This window comes from Rana temporaria, chromosome 3 (genome assembly GCF_905171775.1).
Source record: "Rana temporaria chromosome 3, aRanTem1.1, whole genome shotgun sequence".
NCBI classification, from domain to species: domain Eukaryota; kingdom Metazoa; phylum Chordata; class Amphibia; order Anura; family Ranidae; genus Rana; species Rana temporaria.
This window is the reverse complement of record NC_053491.1, coordinates 55,974,755-55,996,966: the sequence shown is the minus strand read 5'-3', so window position 1 is coordinate 55,996,966 and position 22,212 is coordinate 55,974,755. Positions and strand designations below refer to the sequence as shown.

Here is a 22,212-nt window from a genome sequence, read left to right as displayed (position 1 = left end):
CATTTCCATATTCTGTGCCCATTGGGGAGACCAGATATAGTGAATGCAGGGTCCTGGGTTTAGTAATACTTTAAGGCATTTTTTTAAAGTTCTAGTAAGCAAAGTACATTTCTACCTACTTCATCCATCATGAAGTAGAGGCTTTCAGAACAGTTAAAGGAGTTGTAAAGGAAACATTTTGTTTTGCTGAAATGACTGTTTACAAGGTATAGTGACATAATAGTTAACTGATTACTTTAAAAAATGATAAAAAATTGATAACAATCAATCATATAATGTACCTGTAGTTTCAGTTTCGTTTTTGCATGCTGTTTCATGCTTCTGTAATGAACAGAGACAAAGAGCCAATACAGGGCAGTGATGGTTTGGAAAACTAAACTGATTGGTGTTGAGGGGTTTTAGACACACAGTAATCACACCTCCTTGATTAGTGACCACAGAGAGAAAGCTCCCATGACTTTTTTCATCAGGAAACAGACTGTTCAGAACAGAGAAGGATTACAGCAACATCAGAGCAAAAACGAACAATGAGGACATGAAACCAGGACTGCAGTAAGGTAAAGGAAGCTATTTAACTAAAAAAAAAAAAAAAGTGACCCTTTAAGTCAAGGGATGCCCCTACACATTATTAGGTCCTTGATATGAATTGGGTGTGGTTTCTTTTGTTGGCCTCCTGTGAGGTTTGGTTGTTCTGCTGCAATTTCATTATTTTTCATTATTTACTATAAAAATCTTCAATGCATCCAAGGAAAATGTGCAGTTTGTTTTACAGAAAGGCAAAATATACAGTGACGCTCATCTTGCTGAAAGGAGAGTTGCACATGGAGCCTAATTCTATTCAGATTTGACCCCTGTTTTTACCTTCACAAAAAATTCTGGTTCACTAATACAACGATGAGCCAGTAGCTGTGGAACAGATGCAAATATTATATTTGTGAATAAAAATAAAAGCCTGGCTTCTTCAGGAACTCTGTGGATGTAAGGAGTCCGAGCATGAAGAGAAGCACCGATGTGAGAGAACTGGGCCTGTACAGCAAGAGAAAATGAATCGTCACTTATTTATTCACATAAGACATAGAAACAAGAACTAGGGAATACAGGGGGTATAGAAAAGAATCACCCCCTTTAAAATAATCACATTTTGTTGCTTTACAGGTCCAAATAAAGAAAGACACAGTTTTTGTTTTATCCGGATATGTTTACAATTTATAGCATCCAAGTGAAAGATATAACACCAACATGTCAGAAATGTTTTTTAAAAATTCAAAAACAGAATCACTCAGTTGGAAAAAAGATCACCCCCTTGTGTCAGTATTTTGTTGAACCACCTTTTGCTTTAACCACTTAACCCCCGGACCATATTGCTGGTCAAAGACCAGAGTACTTTTTGCGATTCGGCACTGCGACGCTTTAACTGACAATTGCGCGGTCGTGCGACGTGTCTCCCAAACAAAATTGGCGTCCTTTTTTTCCCACAAATAGAGCTTTCTTTTGGTGGTATTTGATCACCTCTGCGGTTTTTAGTTTTTGTGCTATAAACAAAAATAGAGCGACAATTTTGAAAAAAATTAATATTTTTTACTTTTTGCTGTAATAAATATCCCCCAAAAATATATAAAAAAACAATTTTTTTCCTCAGTTTACAAAATAGGGGGTATTTTTATGGCATTTTTATTAATATTTTTTTTACTAGAAATGGCGGCGATCAACGATTTTTTTTCGGTACTGCGACATTATGGCGGACACTTTTGACACATTTTTGGGACCATTGGCATTTTTATAGCGATCAGTGCTATAAAAATGCATTGGATTACTATAAAAATGCCACTGGCAGTGAAGGGGTTAACACTAGGCGGCGGGGAAGGGGTTAAGTATGTCCCTGGGTGTGTTCTTACTGTGGGGGGGGTGGCCTCACTAGGGGAAATCACTGATCTTCTGTTCATACATTGTATGAACAAAGGATTAGCATTTCCCCCCCTGACAGGATCGGGAGCTGTGTGTTTACACACACAGCTCCGCACGGGAGCGAGCGAAGGGGGGGCCCCTAGTCGCGCCCCTAGTTGCCTGCGAGAGAGCCGACGTAGAGCTACGGGCTCTCGCGCAGGAGAGCCAACCTGCCGCCGTAGAATGACGGCGGCAGGTTGGCAAGTAGTTAAAGCGGTTGTATACCCACCAATGAAAAAAACATGTAAGGCAAAGGCATAGCTAGCTCATTATGAAATACTTACCTTATGCCGCGTACACGATAATTTTTCGGCATGAAAAAAAATGTTTTTAAAAACGTCATTTAAAATGATCGTGTGTGGTCTTCACATCGTTTTTCGGCTTCTGAAAAACGGCAAAAAAAAAATAGTTTTTCGGGTTGTAAAAAATGATCGTGTGTGGGCAAAACAACGTTTTAAACCCGTGCATGCTCAGAAGCAAGTTATGAGACGGGAGCGTTTGTTTAGGTAAAACTACCATTCATAATGGAGTAAGCACATTCATCACACTGTAGCAGACAGAAAAGCGCAAATCGTCTTTTACTAACAAGGAATCAGCTAAAAGCAGCCCAAAGGCGAATAGAACTTCCCCTTTAGAGTGCCGTCGTACGTGTTGTACGTCACCGCGCTTTGTTCATCATTTTTCAAAAACGATGGTGTGTGGGCAACATCGTTTTTAATGATGAAGTTGGAAAAACTTCGTTTTTTGGACATGCTGAAAAACGATGTTTTTTTTCTTGCCGAAAAACGATCGTGTGTACGTACGCGGCATTAGAATGAAGCGTTGGCATTGCATCCCAGTCACCACCGAGGGAGCTGACATTTTCCCCCCTGCATTTCTTCTGGGTTCGTGGCTCCGGCACTGTGAATGGCCGGAGCCTTGATGACATTACTCCCACGCATGTGCGTGGGAGTCCTCAGTTCTTGCATGATACGCCGAACCTTCACTGCACATGCGCCGCTGATGTGAGTGGCTGCATGCAGGGTGAATATATCCTATAAACCGTGTAGGTTTAGGAGATGTTAATTTTACCGACAGGCAAGCCTTATGTAGGTAAAAAGGGAGTATACAACCACTTTAATTACAGCCTTTAGTCCGTTGGGATATGTCTCTACTAACTTTGCACATCTAGACTTTGCAATATTTGCCCACTCTTCTTTGCAGAACTGCTCAAGTTCAGGTAAATTTGATTGTGACCATTAGTGGACTGCAGTCTTCAAGTCATTCCACAGATTTTCAATGGTGTTAAAGTCTGGCCTCTGACTAGGCCATGCAAGAACATTCATCTTTTTCTCCTTCCACTACTGTGTGGTAATTTCCGCGGTGTACTTTGGGTCATGGTTATGTTGGAAGGTAAACCTTCTTCCCATTGACAACTTTCTGGCAGAGAGCAGCAGGTTTTCCTCAAAACTTTGATGGTATTTTGCCCCATCCATTTCCCCTCTATTCTGACAAGTGCTCCAGTCCCTTCTGCAGAGAAACACCCCATAACAGGATATTACCACCTCCATGCTTTACTGTGGGAATTGTGTTATTTGGATGGTGAGCTGTATTGGATTTCTACCAGACATCATTTGGTGTTGAGGCCAAATAATTCAATCTTAGGCCTCGTACACACGGCCGAGGAACTCAACGTGCCAAACACGTCGAGTTCCTCGGCTAGTTCAGCCCTGAAGCCGCCGAGGAGCTCGGCGGGCCGAGAGCTCCCATAGAACAACGAGAAAATAGAGAACATGTTCTCTATTTTCTCAACGAGTTCCTCGGCGGCTCCATCGGGCCGAAAGTGTACACACGACAGAGTTTCTCGGCAGAATCCGGCTCTGACTGAGTTTCTCGCTGAATTCTGCCAAGAAACTCTGTCGAGTGTACGAGGCCTTAGTCTCTGCTGACCATAACACCTTTTTCCATGTGGCCTCAGAATCTTCAAGACGTGTTTTGGCAAAGCTAAGCAGTGACTGCATGTGGCCTTTCTTGAGGAGTGGCTTTTTTCTTGCAACCCTCCCAGAATTTGTGATATTGTTGTCACACGCACACAATGACCACTCTTTGTCATAAACTCCTGCAACTGCTTCAGAGTTGCTGTAGACCTCTTGGTAGCTTCTCTGACTAATTTCCTCCTGGCTCTTTTATCCAGTTTGGAGCGACATCCTGATCCAGGGAGGGTCTGTGTTGTACCAAATACTTTCCACTTGTTAAAAATAGACGTGACTGTGCTTCTAGGCATTGATAAAGACTTTTCATTTTATTTGTATCCATTTTCTGATTCAAGCCTGACCACAACTTTATCCCGGAGATCCGGTGACAGTGCCTTGCCACCCATAGTTGATTGTTTAGTCAGTTGCACCACCAGGGACTGAAATGCTCTAGGAAAGCTCTTTTCATGCTGAGCTAATCAAAATGACCACAAATGATCGCAGTTGAAAGTCAGATGGCTTTGTGTGCCATTGAGAGGGTGATTACCTACACCTGATTGAGTTTACAAGTAATTTTTAGGAGAAGGATGATCCCTTTTTACATTTTTCCTGGCGTTATATCTTTAACTTGGAGTAAATACAGCTGGATAAAACAAAAACTGTCTGTCTTCATTTAATGCTGAAAAGCAGAAAAATTTGATTATTTTAAAGGGGGAGTGATTCTTTTCTATACCCATTTTATGGTGCTGAAAAAATATATTTTTTAACTGAGTATCTAAGTGGATTACTATCCGCTGTAGTGGAAGATTATACATATTGTTTATAGCACTTTATAAACAGCTAAAAACCTATGTCTTGGGTCAGGTTTGTGCATTTGGATTTTAAAAACACCATAAACCCCATGGAACGTTTTGCTTGTACTTCTGAGTGCAATATAAATGCAACATTCAGGACTTTTTAAAAATATAGCACTTTTAAAGAGGAAGTAAACCCCACCCCAAAAAACGGGGGGGGGGGACCTGCAAGAGAAAGGCATAATGAGCTACTAGCTCATTATGTGGCACTTACCTGATATCGAAGCCCCCAAAGACCTCCTAGTTCCCCCGTCGCCATGTCCCCTTGCAGATACTTCCTGTTTTCGCCGCTCCATCGCTGTGATTGGCCGGAGTGGCGATGATGTCACTCCCGTGCATGTGTGGAAATACGACATTAACCCTGGTTATGCCATTAAGAAAAACTGCACTTTCAGTGCACCTGCGCCGTTGTCTACGGCGCGCCTGCACTGTAGACATCGGCGCCTGTAATTACTGTAAATATCTTGCACCTACAGATAAGCCTAGATTAAGGCTTACCTGTAGGTGCAAGAAATATCTCCTAAACCTGCACCGTTTAGGAGATATTTCTTGCACCTACAGGTAAGCCTTAATCTAGGCTTATCTGTAGGTGCAAGATGTGTGATTGGGTTTACAACCACTTTAAATACATGAATGTAGGCAGGGCTCAGTGAAATGCATTTTAACCACTTGCAAGAGTACCTAACACCTAAAGTGTGGAGCTATTGAATTGTTACACCTTAATATATTTTATATATAGACGGTTTTAATGTAGTTATGCTCATACTGAAGGGCTTACCATTGTTTGGTGTCTCTGAAAGAGGCTCATGAGCATCACACTGCATGCTGTAAAAATGCTGAAATGTGGCTTTTAGGGTTTGTGTACACATTAGCCCTCTGAACAGGAGTCTGCGGTGGATTGGTTTTTGGAAGGCAGGCTGTGAGGAGGTGCTATGTCACCTCCTCATCACCTGTTTTATTTCCTAGAAGCCCACACCACTGCAAAGTAACACAAGTACTGCACATGGCTGCGGCGTGGCCTTATTTACTTAAATAGATTGAATTCGGTGGATAGTACTGCCTGCCTAATGCAACAGAGGGCATCATTTTTGGTGCAATGTGGCCACTGCATATGAATAGCCCTGTACAGCTTCCTTTGCAGCTTGGGAAGGGGGGGGGGGGGGGCGGGTTAAAATATGTCTCAATCACCTGTTTTTACCACCTCCACAACTACAAATGTAAACTAGGCCTTTAGTTGGTGGGTGTTAGATACATTTTGATTGTCATCCTGCTCAGTCTGCATTTACTACTTGCCGACCACGCTATAGTCAAATGACAGCTACAGCGCGATCGCCTCCCATGATTGCGTCTGCCATGGGCCCACTGCTGGGTGCAAGCGGTCCACTCTGTGGTCGCAATGTCCTTCAGACACAGATCGAGGTAAAGAGACAATCAGCGGCTCTTTACCTCGTGATCAGCTGTGTCCAATCACAGTTGATCACGATGTCAAGTGTTGCATGACCGTACAATTGTCATTCAAAGTGCAACAGCACTGAAAGCTAAAAATTGTCCTGGGCAGGAAGGAGTGAAAGTCCCGTTTGGGCAAGTGGTTAACTTGCAACAGCCTCTAAGCCCCCTGCTATTGTGCCCAAATGCTAAGCTCTTCTGATGGAAAAACCTGCAGCATTTACTAGTTGTGTTGTGGCTGGACCATCTCCCACAAATCATGGTGATTAACCAATAGGAAAAATAGGGGAGGAGAGATGGGAGAGAGCAGGAAAGGTTCAACACTTTCAAAATACACTAGTTTTTCAGCAATGGCGAAGAGTTGAAGACTGGGGTGTCTGGCCAATAGTGTCCCAGAGAGGCATAAACAGGTAGTTTAAAGCAAGTCTTTCATGGGGGGAATTTGGTGATGGGTATAAAGTGTCGGCTTATCCCTTAACCACTTAAGCCCCAGACCATATTGCTGGTCAAAGACCAGGCCACTTTTTGCGATTCGGCACTGCGTCGCTTTAACTGACAATTGCGTGGTCGTGCGACGTTGCTCCCAAACAAAATTGGCGTCCTTTTTTCCCACAAATAGAGCTTTCTTTTGGTGGTATTTGATCACCTTTGCGGTTTTTAGTTTTTGCGCTATAAACAAAAATAGAGCGCCAATTTTGAAAAAAAATAATATTTTTTACTTTTTGCTATAATAAATATCCCCAAAAAATATATAAAAAAAAACAATTTTTTTCCTCAGTTTAGGCCGATACGTATTCTTCTACATATTTTTCGTAAAAAAAAATCGCAATAAGCGTTTATTGATTGGTTTGCGCAAAAGTTATATCGATTATAAAATAGGGGGTAGTTTTATGGCATTTGTATTAAAAAAAAAGTTTTTACTAGTAATGGTGGCGATCAGCGATTTTTATCGGTACTGCGACATTATGGCGGACACATCGGACACTTTTGACACATTTTTGGGACCATTGGCATTTTTATAGCGATCAGTGCTATAAAAATGCATTGATTACTATAAAAATGCCACTGGCAGGAAAGGGGTTAAAACTAGTGGGTGAGGAAGGGGTTAAGTATGTTCCCTGGGTGTGTTCTAACTGAAGGGGGGTGGGACTGACTAGGGGAAATGACTGATCGCTGTTCATACATTGTATGAACAGACGATCAGGCATTTCTCCCCCTGACAGGACTGGGAGTTGTGTGTTTACACACACAGCTCCCGGTTCTCGCTCTGTAACGAGCGATCGCAGGTGCCCGGGGTTGATCGCGCCCGATGTGCGCGCGCGTCGGCGTCAGGGGCGAGCGGGGGGCATGCGTGCCCCCTATTGGCTGCTCAGCGAGCCCAGCAGAGCCGACCTGCCGCCGTATAACTGCGGCTGGTCGCAAGCAGTTAAAAGAGGAGAATGTTTTTTTATTTTTTCTACATTCATACTTACCTAGGTGGATGCAGCATCAGATCAATGCTGCAGCTGTCCCCCGGTGTCTCTGTACTGAGAACCGAGCCACCGAACATCGCTGATGGCTCGGTTCTCACTCCTCCCCGAGAGGAGAGCTGCTGACTGTCAATCAGCATCTCCTGCTCTGTTCTTCCACGCTCATTGGAGCGCTGAGCTGTGGAGGGGCAAGGAGCCGAGTATCAATACTCATTGGGAATAACACTGGAAGCATCATTGGGTGCTATACATTCATTACAATGTGATTTGCAGCAGTACCCCTGGGGACCACCAAAATGTTCTCGTGAACCATCAGTGGTCAACGGACCACTGCTTTAAACCACCTGACAATTTCCTGTGTCTCTCTGGGACTGACAGGAAAATATCTGTGCTTAGTTCCTGGATTTACATACCTGCTGCGGCAATTATGAGGTGTCCAATTTTTTAAATTTTGATATAAGAGAAATGCAACAAATAATTAGCTGGAATGCCCAAAATGATAAATTAGAGAGGAAGAGAGTTAGGAATTATAGCATGAAATCTCACTGTAGTGGTATTCAAGACATATTAAAAAGCCAGGGGCTGACTAAGCTCACCAAGGGGGTGATTTACTAAAACTGGAGAGTGCAAAATCTGGGGCAGCTATGCATGGTAGCCAATCAGCTTCCAGGTTTACTCCACTTTCATGGGGAAAAATAATAACAAATAAAGAAAAAATAATATAGTGTATACAACTGCGACACAAGTCATATTGTAATTGAATGTTATTAAAAATGACCTTTCCTTTTCATTCTGCAGCTCTGTAATTTTCTGAAAATGCAATGCAATATGGAAACCTGGAGAAGTTCTGTACACAGAATGTGTACTGACCACTCCCCAGAAACATAATTTCCTGCTTGTGTGATTGGCTTTACTGATTTTCCCAGAAGTCTGCGCTAAGATACAAGTCAGATTTCAGGCATCCTCTGCAACAAACATGTCTTTTTTGGGTGAGATACTCCCAATAGGAAATCACATCTAAAGGGATGCAGGCCCAGCAGATTTCCTTATTAGTGCCCTGCAGGTGCACAGCTGATTGATAATTATGAAACCACTCCCGTTAGACTCACTTTACCACATGGACACAGACGAACACACAGGGATTTCTTTAGAATAATAAAAAGTAGGAAACTGCAACAGTTTGTTAAAAATCCTTGCAATGTAAACAGATCACCCAGAGGGGAAGGGAGTTGCGCTTTAATTGAACAAGATGAAGTTAGAAGCTGATTGGTTACTATGCACAGCTGCACCCGTTTCTGAGTACTGTAGTTTTAGTAAATTCACCCCCATGTTTTCCATGTAATTAAAATATTAATTTAGGAAGAACTGCCCTTTTAAAAAAATGTAAAGCACTGCAGACAGCAAGTTTTTTGGACATAGTCACAAGGCACAGGAGTAATAGAAAAAAGCAATTTAAATGTAAAAGCATATCAAATGAACGAACAGATTTAAATGAGAAGAACTGTACCTGAGCTAATCCTCCAGCGTGTATAAGAGTCAGATCTGGCATCCAAGTACATCCAGGAACAAGCAAACCATACACAGTGATTAGATTGCTTGGAACTGAATAGAACATATATACCAACATCTGCAAAACAGAGAAAGCAAAGACAGTCATAGTTTAGCACCTAAAACAGGACCAGGAATAAATAAAGCTTATATGATGCTCAGCTTGTTTTATAATATTTAGATCAAGTTTGATCAATTTGCTAACGTTGCTGCATTCACATGAACATTGCTTCTGTCTATACAGTATGGATGATTTATGAAAGCTAAAGAGAATTAGCAATCAGTACTACATCTCGTTTCATTTTCCAGTAACGTGGTGCTTAAATTTTAAACACTTGGCTAAGGCCCCGTACTCACGACCAAACATGTCTGCTGAAACTGGTCCGCGGACCAGTTTCAGCGGACATGTTCGTTCGTGTGTAGGCAGTAACGGACAGGATTCCAGCAAACATTCGTCGGCCAGACCGTTTTCCAACGAACAACTGTTTCCTGGTCTTGCTTTAAAACAGTCTGCTGGAATCGTGTCCGTCAGACATGTTCGGTCGTCTGTACACAAAAGCAGCGTACAAAAACCCCGCGCATGCGCAGTCCAAATGAGGAGACGGGAGCGCTCGTTCAGGTAAAACTCGCGTTTGTTTGGGATATGGCACATTCGTCATTAGAAACCTTTTATTCTAGCAAAAGAACAATGTCTTAAAAAGGCGCACTAAACCACAGTTTCTTGCCTCGTTTTATTAATTCTTCTCTTGCTAGAATAACCCCGTTCTCTTGCTGATGCAATTTCAATAGAGTTGTCCCATACTGAAATGTCACATTTCTTGCTTGTGATGTAATCCTTTAATAAGGTTTTCTAGGCAAGACGTGTGTTTTGGTTGGTGGTCCTCCATAATTTATTTTAGTCATTTTTGTAAAGGAATGTGCATCTTTTTAATTTTTTTTGTTGTTTCTAGTTATGTCACCATTTTCTTTAATTTTTTTTACATGTTTTTTTTTTTTAAATTTTTTGTTTTTTTGTGTTTCATTTGAGAATATTGAACCATGTTGGCACACCAAATGTCCCCCCCCCCCCAAGGAGTGTGTCCTTTGTAAATGACCCATTGTATATTTATTAAAGGTTTGCTGCCTAATAATCCCCACAGTATAACAAACAATAGACATGTTTTCAAATGAAAGCAAAAAGCCTTTTATTTAGGCAAATGTCATCACAAAAAATAAACAGAACGGCAGCACTAGAATAGATAGCAAACTATATGCAAACTTGCATTTCCAACATGGTGAAGGAGAAACTTCCAAGCCTCAGGAGCCAAACCAAAAAATATGAAGCAGCAGCACAGAAACAAAGGAACCCAAACTGTGGTAGTCCAAACAATATGTCCTTTATGTGGAAGGAAATGGAAGGCAGAGAATCAACGTTTCCTCCTCTTTCCAGCCTTCCCTCCAGGCAGCCTTCCAGCGGATCTTACACGGGCTCTTGCAGGTGGGGTCGATGTGGCAGCAGGAGGATGGTGTTCCGCAAGCCGGGCCGGGTCACATAGCCCAGTGTCTGGGGTCAGCAGGCCCTTCTGCATCCACCAAAGGACCTGGTTCATCAGGGCCTTTGCCAGTCTTCTCTGGTCCTCCTCCCCTTCATTCAAATCGTGTGCCAAGGAGGCACTGAAGGCCTCTGTGGGGTTGAGGGGGGCCCTCATGATGGCGCTTGCCTCCTGTATCATGCGGAGGCTTGCCTCCTCCACAGGCCTCAACTGCCTCCTTCGGCCTGATGGCCTCACCTGGGGGGGAGAAGACTGGCTGGTGGTGCTTCTCCTGGCCGGGGGGACCTGCTGCAGGCCACTGGGCCCAGCCTCCTCCTGGCTGCCACTGACCCCGGCCTCCTCCTGGCTGCCACTGACCCCGGCCTCCTCCTGGCTGCCACTGACCCCGGCCTCCTCCTGGCTGCCACTGACCCCGGCCTCCTCCTGGCTGACAGACACGTGAGGATCTGCCACCTCCTGGCTGATCTCTTCTTCCTGTGTGCAAAAAAAAAGGACATTTTTTACAATTTCGCTAAATAAAACCACACTCATTTTCATGTTTTTCGTTTAGTATTTTCTGTTCATTATTACTTGAATAGACTCTACTTCTGACCCCTGCAGTTGTCATCCCTGACACCTATTTGTCTGTACACCTTTTTTTGTGCTTTTTCCCAGCTTGGCTTTTCTTTTACAATATCAAATCATTAATCAACCAATAATTATTTAGGTCAGAAATATAGAGGAAACTCCTATACCTCCTCATCGAAGGGTGGCAGATCTGCATCTCTGTCAGCCAGGCCCTCTTCCTCCGACTCTGCAGGGCTGTGGTCATCTGGGGAATGTCCGCTGGAAGGTAGCATGGAGGAAAGGTTGGAAGCAAGACTAGACATCGTTTTCCTGCCTTCCATTTCGTCCCGCAAAAAAGCCATCTGTTTATAATACCACAGTTTGGGTTCCTTTGCTTGTGTTGCTGCTGCTCCTGATTTTTTGCTTTTATTAGCTTTGTATGCTCTTCTGTATGTGCTTCTCAGGTTGGCAAGTTTATCCTTCACCATGTTGGCAGTGCATCCTGGCACCCATGTTTGCATATAGTTTGCTAGCTCCTCTAGTGCTGCCGCTCGTACCTCTTTATTGCAATATAACGCGTGTTTGGAATTCCACAGGATGGGCGTGTCCTGATATTTTTGTAGTAAGGCCTCTATAGCTTCCTTAGTTTGTAGTTGGTCCATTTCCCGTTGTGAATTATGATATTTATTTTTGAGTCTAGATTCGAAAAATCGATATTAAAAAGGATCAGCGTTGACCTTGATATAATATGTGTCTTCAAATTTATTACCTATATCTAATTACAAACACAGTCTCTCTTGTTTAAACAATGATTGGCAGCTCGGCCGCATTGGTTGTACCAAACATTGATTTGCTAGATGCAGAGCCATTGTTAACATTGCAGTAACTATTTTTAATATAGAAAAATAAACAATGATTACAAATGACAGTATTCATCTAGGCACTCTTTCATGTGTAGATCTCATGCCCCTGACAATGGATGACATAAAAGACACTTCCTAATGACCTCTGTACAACCAACACTTGAACAATACTTTGCCTGATCAGAATACACCATTCAAAAACTTGTCAATGAGGTACAGCATTGTTCACATCTCTATTTTGTGAGGTGTCCAAAAGCATTTGGACACCAAAATAACATTGTGGTACCCCATAGACAGAATAGCTTAAAAAGGGTGCAACCAACAGCCCAAACCCCCATCCCATGGGTCTACATTTTCTAGGCCTCTGCTGATCCCATTTTTAATTTCCTTACCTTCCTGTCTCTCGCTCCTCGTTTCTCACGCTCGCCTAATTACCGCGTAAGATGCGTAATCACGGCGTGCACCTTTTAAACACTCCGCGTATTTATTAAACCCAGCCCTCGTCACCTTTGCTAGGCCCCTAATCAATGTGTTTAGGAAATATGGCGTTAACTGTGTATGTTCTGGATGCGCTCGAAGATTCTCCGCGTAACCTACGTAAACACGTTTGCATTCTCTACACTCCGCGTATGTATTAAACGCCGCCCTCTTCTCCGCCCATGGCGTAACAATTCATCTTTTCCCCGCCCAGAATCTCTGTGGGAAAGGAAAGATGGCGATGTCACACGAGCGGGCACGATGCTCTCATGCCACAAGTGAAGGGACAGAGGCAGGGACGTCCCGATCCAGGCAAAGAAGATACAAAGCCACTAATATGCGGTTCCAGGAAATGGTGGAGTTAGTTTCCATCATGCGGAGGAAGGACTATGATGGTGAATTAGGGCCATACAAGACCCCTAACCGCCGAAAGGCACATATTATGGACAAGGTGGCGAGGAGAATGCAGAGGATGTTTGGGATCACTAGGTCCAAGGAACAGCTGAGGAAACGCTGGTCAGACTTAAAATTGAGGGAGCCACATCAGATGAAGAAGATACTTAAAATTCTGCGTAAAAGTAAGTAAATATATTTTGGGGTTGGGGGGGGGGGGGTTGATAGTCTGCAATAATGTGTTGCCATGTATATTTCACCATCTTCCTCCTTGGCCTGCTTGTAATTTTAAAGACATGTTGTCATTTATTTTTTATGACATAAATAACTACATATTTACAAATAGTGTTCTTAGTAAACCACGTAACATCACATAGTTTCTCAGAAAGGCTCTGTTTTTCCAGGAACAACACACCTGGACATGGCTCACTGGCCAAACACTTTGTTTGTAAACATTGTGTAAAAGCTAGTTATATAAAATAGAATTAGGAGAATGGGAAAGGCAAACAGGATACATTCTAAAAACAGTGGTAATAAAGCATATGTTTTCACATCTGCAATGCAGAGCACCTGTGTCTCTCCAAATCAAAAATGGGTTTTGGTAGGGTCTCCCAGAAATACAGTTTAGGGGGGACATCCATGTGTGTCACTTTGCTAAAAAGGGGCAGGATCAGAGCTTGCCATAGAAGTAATTAAAAAATGTAGGTTTGGTGAAAGATAAAAGTAAATAAATGAAAGCCTCTTCTAAGCAATGTGTGCGATTTCTGCTCTCCAATATCTGTGTGCTGATGAGTATACATTTTTTTTTTTGTTATTTAAGGGGAAAGAAGTCGCCAGCATTTGGAGGAGGCAGAGAGGGCCAGACAAGGCCAAAATCTTCCATCTCGACATGTGGAGGAGGAGGAGGATGTGGAAGGAGAAGAGGATGTGGAAGGAGAAGAGGATGTGGAAGGAGAAGAGGATGTGGAAGGAGAAGAGGATGTTGAAGGAGAAGAGGATGTGGAAGGAGAGGAGGAAGGAAGAAAGGAGGAAGGAAGAGAGGAGGAAGAAGTAATTTTGGACTTAGAATTTATAGCAGATGAAGGGCAAGTGGCGGAAGAACAATTTGGCGAATTGAAAGAAGGTGGATTGATGGATGAAGGAGGAGTCGAAGATGATGGGGAAGTGGTGGAAGAAGGAGGAGTGATAGAAGATGATGGGGAGGTGGTGGAAGAAGGAGGAGTGATAGAAGATGTCGAAGAGGTGGAAAGGAGAAGCCCATCAGGTCAGTGTCACCCTAGCTTGATTTAAAAAAACATATGTAGATAGGCCTCATCAAATAAATAATTTTTGAATGCCCATTTTTTTCTTTTTTAGGGGAGGAGGATGGTGTGTCAATATTTTCACGTGCAAGTGCTGCTATAATTATTCAACAGGTAATGGAGTGCAGCACTGAAATGCACAATATGCGTGAAAGGATGGTTGTCATGGAACAGAATGTAACAAATGTCCTTTTGGAATGCAGCACGGAAATGGACAATATGCGGCAAAGAATGATGGTCATCGAATCTAATTTTAAAAATATTATTGACATGATGGGCCGTGTCAAAGACTGAAACACCCCCCGCCCATCCCCCGCCCCCACAACCATTTTTACTGTTTTAATAATGAATACGCCAAAATTTGAAGATACACACACAGTGTGCCAACATGTGCTATCTGCCATCACAGAATATCTAGTGTTTGTGCTTTGTGGGTCCAACCCCCTCCTCCATCCTCAAGTAGTTGAGAGGAAGGGTTTGCTCCCACAAAACACAGACATTGATCACCCATGATGTCAGATAGCACATGTGGCCATTTGTCTGTTGAACCAATGACATTTGGCGAGTTTGCACTGAATGTGTGTATCTTCAAATTTTGGCGTGTTCCAGTGTGAAAGCACACCATGACTGACTGCTGTTGTGAATTTTTATATTTTTATAAGTTTTAAGTTCTTTTTTTTGTCCATGTTGTACATTTTTGGATACTATAAAGTTTAGACCATAAAGAATAAACACCCAAAAAAAAGAAATATATAGATATATAGAATTATAAATCTCTCTAATCACTGAATTTAGTGAAGTCGAGATTTGACTCCTAAATCTCCCCAACAAATATTCGTATTTAAAAACACACAAAAAAATGGAAAAAAAAAAAAAAAAATTTAAAAAATAAATATAGGTTTTTGGGCCGAAAAAATATGCCGAGAAGAAAAAATAAAAAGGCGGTAAACACCCCACCAAAAATATTCTATATATATATATATATATATATATGTAAACAATAAATCGAACTATATTTGATAAACAAAACTGTGAACTTGTTCAAAAATGTATATTCTTGATAATATTTTTTGTTTAATTACCTGAAAAAAAAATACACAAAGTCCAAAAAATATTGTAGACTCCTAAGTACAAAAGCAGGGAGTAATGAAAAAAATATAAAATTATTTTTGTGGTCATGAACAAGCAAAAATTAAAACACTTGACCTCAAAATTTTCTAATGGAGTTGCTTCTTATTTCTAGACTCAATACCTTGTTTGTAGATGAGTGAATACTGTGCAAAATGTGGTTATTTACTAAAAGTGGAGAAATCAATTATGCAATAAAATTGCAGAAGTTAGTTAGAGAACCAGGAAGACAGATAAAAAGAGAAAAAGCAGTAATGACAAACAACTGTATAAAGTCCAATGGTCTAATTATTTATTATTTGTGAGAATATTCCTTTCTTTGGGGGCCGAATTAGAAAGAAATATGATCTGGCATAGCAATGGCCCCCCGACCCATGAAGTACTCAACATATTTGTCGCGTACCTCACGAGCTGATTGGGGGGCCAAGCCAGCACGACCAGTGTCCAGCCCGGGAAGGGGATCTGAGGGTAGTCTTGCCTCAGAACCGATGTCGGGTAGGTACGTCTGGGAGTGCCTGCGTAAAAAGTTGTGCAAAATGCAGCAGGCAAATACAACGGTGTCCAATTTATATTCCGCCAGATGTATCGATGTCCTGAACAGGCGGAACCGGTTGGTGAGTATCCCAAAGGCATTCTCGACTACCCTCCGAGCCCTGGCCAACCGAAAATTAAACACACTCCTCTCTGAGGTGAGGGTCCTCTGGGGAAAAGGCCGCATGAGGTGAGGACCAAGCCCGAAAGCCTCGTCCGCTAGGAACACAAACGGAAGTCCTTCCACATTCTCTTCATCTGGTGGCAATGCCAGACCACCAGCTTGGAGACGATCATAGAAATCAGTCCGTGCGAACACTCCCCCATCAGACATCCGGCCGTTCTTCCCCACGTCCACATATAGAAACTCATACTGTGCCGACACCACCGCCATCAACACAATACTATGATAACCCTTGTAATTATAATAGTAGGACCCCGAGTGGGGTGGGGGCACAATGCGGACGTGTTTCCCATCTATTGCTCCACCGCAGTTAGGAAAATCCCACCGCTGGGCAAATTGGGAAGCCACAGACTGCCATTCCTGTGGTGTGGAGGGTAGCTGTGGGGACAAACAAATAAAGAGATTTAGTACTTTGGCACATAAACATCCTACAAGCATCCTTGTGAAACTTCACAGTATTAAAATTGCATTGGAAAAATGTGCATGGAGAATTTGGGGAAAGAAATATATATAGGGCCACTTAATTAAGAGACTCCACAGCCCTCTGATGGGGACTTAAAAAATTTGAAGGGGGGGGGGAAACAAAAACCAAAAAGTCGTGTTTTAAAAAATGGCAAGGTGGGTTTGTCCCTAGGATAGCATGCTGGACAGGTTAATATTGGGTAAGGGACAAATATGCAGGTAGGTCAAGAATAAAACATGTAAAGCTTATATCAACATGCATAGGGAGAAAAGGGAACGTTAGTTAAACACACAGCATATCTGGGAAATTAAAAATAAAGTTAGTTGGCCACATTATTACAGCCAGGAAACTTACCTTAATATACTCCTCATGCAGAACTTTGATGATGGCAGCACACGTGTCCGGTATGATGACCCCAAGCGCCTGCGGAGAGATGCCTGTCGAGAACTTGAGGTCCTGCAGGCTCCTCCCAGTCGCCAGGTACCGCAACGTGGCAATAAGCCTCTGCTCGGCCGTGATGGCTTGGCGCATCACAGTGTCCTGCCTCGTGATATAGGGGGACAGAAGATCCAGCAGACTGTTGAATACGGGGTCCGTCATGCGGAGAAAATTCCTAAAGTCATTAGGATTATTCTCCTGGATTTCCCTAAGCAGAGGCATATGTGAGAACTGGTCACGCTGGCGCAACCAATTCTTGGTCCAGAAACGCCTCCGCCCCCTGTTTCTGGCCAAAGTACTGGAATAATGAACATATCCAGCAGCCATCCCATAAACAGCACCAACTCGCGAAAATTGACGCTGCTGCTCCATCATGGCTTCAAACCGGCCGGCTGGTCAGTCAAGAACACACTCAAACAGAAAGCACTCGCAAATCCAGCACTACCTGCGACGAACGCGTGACAAACAGATACGAGCGCACAGGATGCAACTGCAAAAGCAGAAACAACCTGCTAGCCTATAGCCGAATGACAACTACGTTACCGCAAGCACACGCACTGAACCCGTGAATACACGCTGTCAAAGCCTGGAGACCGAGAAGCGCGAATCAGCTCTAACCAAACCTTCACTAACACGAGCAAACCCGTAACTAGCAAAAGAGGAACAGAGGGCGGCGCCATTAAGTTTGGTCTTCCCCTTTATAGTGACGTCGTACGTAGTTTACGTGCACGCGTTCCGGTACGACGGTAATTTGGTCCGCTGGTGTGTACAAGCCAGCGGAACCAAACAAAAATCAGCCTTGTACGCCGGAAACTGTCCGGCAGACAGTTTTCAGCGCACAGATCCGGTCGTGAGTACAAGGCCTAAAAGGCTTGATTCACATCTATGTATTTTTGTTTTTGGACACGCGTTTTTATGGCAATTTTGACGCAATTTGTGTTTTGCGTTTTTTTTACACTGTATATAGCTGGTTGCTAAGGAGGGGGCCGGGAAGCAAATCCTTATCAAATACAAACGATGAGTCATCAGCTGTCAGCGGGCTTCCTGCTGAATAAAAACAAAAAAGAATTACCGGCTAAAAGAAAAAAAAACATGAAAAAAGTCCATGACCCTTTCCAAAAATGCATTGATGTGAACATGTTCCATAGAAACCCATGTTAAAAAATGTCCCTGCATTTCTGCAAATTGCAAAATGCAGTGTCAATAGAGCCTAACTAATGACTAATCTGAATGTCCTAAAAACTGGATATGAACAATTTGAATTTAGTAAATTGATTTTATTCTGGAAAACTGTTTTGATTACAAAAAAAAACCTGTTCTATTTTTTATTATAGACTGACAAATGAAAGATATATAAAGCAGCCCTCAAAATTTCCACTCGCCTACTAGCATTTGGCGAGTGGATTTAAGCTGGGGGCGAGTGATGACAGGGCTGCATGACCAATGTCCCTCCAATCTGTGCCTACACTGAGGCCTCGTACACACGACAGAGATTCTCGGCAGAATTCGCCGAGAAACTCGGTCAAAACCCGGATTCTGCCGAGAATCTCTGTCGTCTGTACAGTTTTGGCTCGATGGAGCCGCCGAGGAACTCAACGAGAAAATAGAGAACATGTTCTCTATTTTCTCGTTGTCCTCGTTCTTCTATGGGAGAAGCCGGCCCGCCGAGCTCCTCGGCGGCTTCATCCCAAAACTCGACGAGGAACTCGACGTGCCAAGCACGTCGAGTTCCTCTGTCGTGTGTACGGGGCCTTAGAGTCCCGATGAGATTGGCGGCCGAAGAGGAAAGGTGCATGCTCGGGAAAAGTAGTCTGGATTGTACTCCCTCCCGCTGTGCTGCAGCTCCTCTCCTCTCTGCCAGCCTGAATAAAAGGGGGAAGTGGGGACATGCAAGCGTGGAGCCGCACACACAGGCTCCTGATGATGAGATGAATGGGAGAGAGAGAGAGGATGAATGGTCTGCCCCCAGTGCCCTGTCCCTCTGGTCTGCCCCCAGTGCCCTGTCCCATTTTGTTAAAGTTGTTGTTGGTAATATTCAATTTTGTAACTTGATTCTGCATAAAACATTGTCATTCCATGAGATAATCTACGAGGGTGTGTTTACGGGTGCAATTAGGCGCAGGGCAGTGTATGAATTAGATGGGGCAACTGGTGGCGAGTAACTCTTGAGGCCTGGCTAGTAGCTCAGGACTTGAAATTTTGAGCCCTGTATAAAGTATACAGTGGGGGAAATTATTTGATCCCCTGCAGATTTTGGAAGTTTGTCCACTTGAAAGGTAAGAGGTTTCTTGTAGTTGGTGACCAGGTTTGCACACATCTCAGGAGGGATTTTGATCCACTCTTCTTTACAGATCTTCTCCAAATACTTAAGGTTTCTTGGCTGTTGCATGGCAACTCGAAGTTTCAGCTCCCTCCATACATTTTCTATAGGATTAAGGTCTGGAGACTAGGCCACTCCATGACCTCAATGTGCTTCTTCTTGAGCCACTCTTTTGTTGCCTTGGTGGTATGCTTTGGGTAATTTTCTCATGCTGGAAGACCCATCCATGACCCATCTTCAGTGTTCTGGCTCAGGCAAGAATGTTCTCATCCAAGGTTTTTCAATACATGGCCCCATCCTTTGACCCCACATTGCGGCAAAGTCAGCCTGTACCGTTAGCAGAGAAACAGCCCCAAAGCATAATGTTTCCACCTCTGTGCTTGACTGTAAAGATGGTGTTCTTAGGGTCATAGTCAGCATCTTTCTTCCTCCAGACATGGCCAGTCAAGTTAATGCCAAAGAGATACATTTTGGTCTCATCTGACCACAACACTCTCTCCCAATCCTTCTCTGAATTATTTGAATGTTCATTGGCAAACTTCAGACAGGCATGTACAGGAGGGGGATCTTGTGGGGGGGGTGCAGGATTTCAATCCACGGCGGCGTATTGTGTTACCAATGGTTTGTTTGGTGACTGTGGTCCCAACTGCCTTGATATCATTCACAAGCTCCAACTTTAATGTTATAAAGCATTACTGGGGCAGTAATATGTTCCATTTATACCGACCTGAAGTTCAGCTTTAAATGTAATTTCAGAAAAGATTTACCTGAAGTTTTGAATAGGCAACAGGATCTTTAAGATATGGTTCTTGCAATTGCAAATAAAATCGACAGATATCAGAAGGACAGTCTAAGGCGATCTGTAAACCAATATAACATTCAGATTAATAGTGTATTTTCACTATACTTAGAATCATAAACAAGGTGGCTGACTGAACCCAATTATTACTTAAACATATGAAAGACACAGAACCAGTGACTGAGAGATGAAGGTAAGGGACTGACCAAGTCCAATGAACGATGGAACTTGTCAGCATTTTATGTCAGTTATAAAAGGTACAAGTTGTCCACTTTAATCACAGCTGAGTAGAAGAATAAAACATAGAACTGTCTCTACTGCTCTTTCTCAAATTCTCTTTTTTTTGTATAGCCTTAAAGGGCGCCTGTGCCCAGATTATGGATATTAACCACTTACCTACCGGGCGAATTCCAGCACTCCTCTCTACATGTAAAAATCATATTTTTTTGCTAGAAAATTACTCAGAACCCCAAACATTATCTATGTTTTTTAAGCAGAGACTCTAGGAAATAAAATGGCGGTCATTGTAACTTTTTTTGTCACACGGTATTTGTGCAGACATTTTTCAAACTGAATTTTTTGGGGAAAAAAACACTTTCATGAATAAAAAAACAAATCAGTAAAGTTAGCCCAATTCTTTTTGTATAATGTGAAAGATGATACTACGCCGAGTAAATAGACACCTCTTATGTCATGCTTTAAAATTGTGGTATGTCACGCTTTAATACTTGCGGTATGGCGCCAAACTTCAATACTTAAAAATCTCCATAGGCGACATTTTAATTTTTTTTTTTACAGGTTACATTTTAAGAGTTACAGAGGAGGTCTAGTGCTAGAATTATTGCTGTCGCTCCAACGTTTGCGGCGATACCTCACATTTGTGGCTTGAACGTTGTTTTCATATGCTGGCGTGACCTACGTATGCGTTTGCTTCTGAGTGCGAGCTATAATAAATATTGTTTATTTTATTTTTATTTTAACATTTTTACACATTCCCTTTACACATTCCCTTTTTTTTTTTTTTATCAAAACGACTTTTATTGAGCATAAAGAAAAAATAGATGAACAAACGGGTCATAAGTGCAACATGCACTACAAGTACAAATAATATCCATTTGACATTCATGAAGACATGCATGATAGATATATATTAAAAAAAGGGAAGTGGGGAGTTGGTGGGAACAAGCAAGAGAAGAGGATGTGGACGTGGCATAGGCCGCGGGGCGCCAGGCAAAGAGAAATGAAATTAAAAGAAACCAAAGGGGATGGAGGGGGGGGGAAGGAAATTTACGGAGAGAGTGGGCAGACATCAGGCGGGGACCACGTCTAGTCCGCTGCATTGCAAGTGGAGGAGTCCTCCAGCCACCTGTCCCAGATCTTATTGTATTTCTTCGGGCATCCCCTGTGGGTATACATCACTTTTTTATAGGGGAGGGTGATGTTGACAGCCCTGATCCATTGCTGTAGAGTGGGTGGTGCCCCTCTCATCCACCTCCTAGCGACCTGCATTCTAGCAAGGAATAACGTTTCCTGCAAAAATGTGTTAAGATATTTTTCGCTTTCGGGGAGCGAGAAGAGCCCCAGTACACACTGGCAGGGGCAGAGGGACACGGGGAGCCCATGCGGTCATGGAGGAACCAGACCACCTGGGTCCAGAACCCCTGTATGGGTGGGCAGGTCCAGAGTAGATGGAAGAAGGATGCGTCGGAGTGGCCACAACTGGGGCAATTGGGGTCATGGCCTCGTCTGAACTTGGAGATGCGGTAGGGCGTCAGGTATGACCTGTGGATAATAAATAGGTGAGTAAGACGGTCAGAGAGCTTAGGGGAAACAGTTTTGCAATTGGCGAGGGCCTCTCCCCAGTCCCCGTCGGTCACCGCACCAAGGTCAGGCTCCCAACGGGCCTTCAACCGGTAGGATACGGCGGTCGCGGCTGGCTGGAGGAGGTATATATAGAGTTGGGAGATTAGTTTTTTGTGATCCGAACCCGACACGATGTCGACTAGGAGAGGGACCTCAAGGGC

At 43.1% G+C, this 22,212-nt stretch overlaps 1 protein-coding gene across 2 annotated transcripts in view; it reads right to left on the bottom strand.

The window, feature by feature from the left end:
- Nucleotides 1-597: 597 nt before the first annotated feature.
- Nucleotides 598-22,212, bottom strand: part of TM6SF1 (transmembrane 6 superfamily member 1) — a 78,817-nt gene continuing 57,202 nt past the window's right edge. For both annotated transcript variants that reach the window (XM_040342604.1, XM_040342605.1), the window contains 3 exons: nucleotides 20,157-20,249; nucleotides 9,173-9,292; nucleotides 598-1,026 (listed from right to left, as the gene is read on the bottom strand). In XM_040342604.1, coding sequence (XP_040198538.1) covers nucleotides 835-1,026; nucleotides 9,173-9,292; nucleotides 20,157-20,249 — 405 coding nt within the window. In that variant the 3' untranslated portion in view covers nucleotides 598-834. The remainder of the gene's footprint in view (nucleotides 1,027-9,172; nucleotides 9,293-20,156; nucleotides 20,250-22,212) is intronic.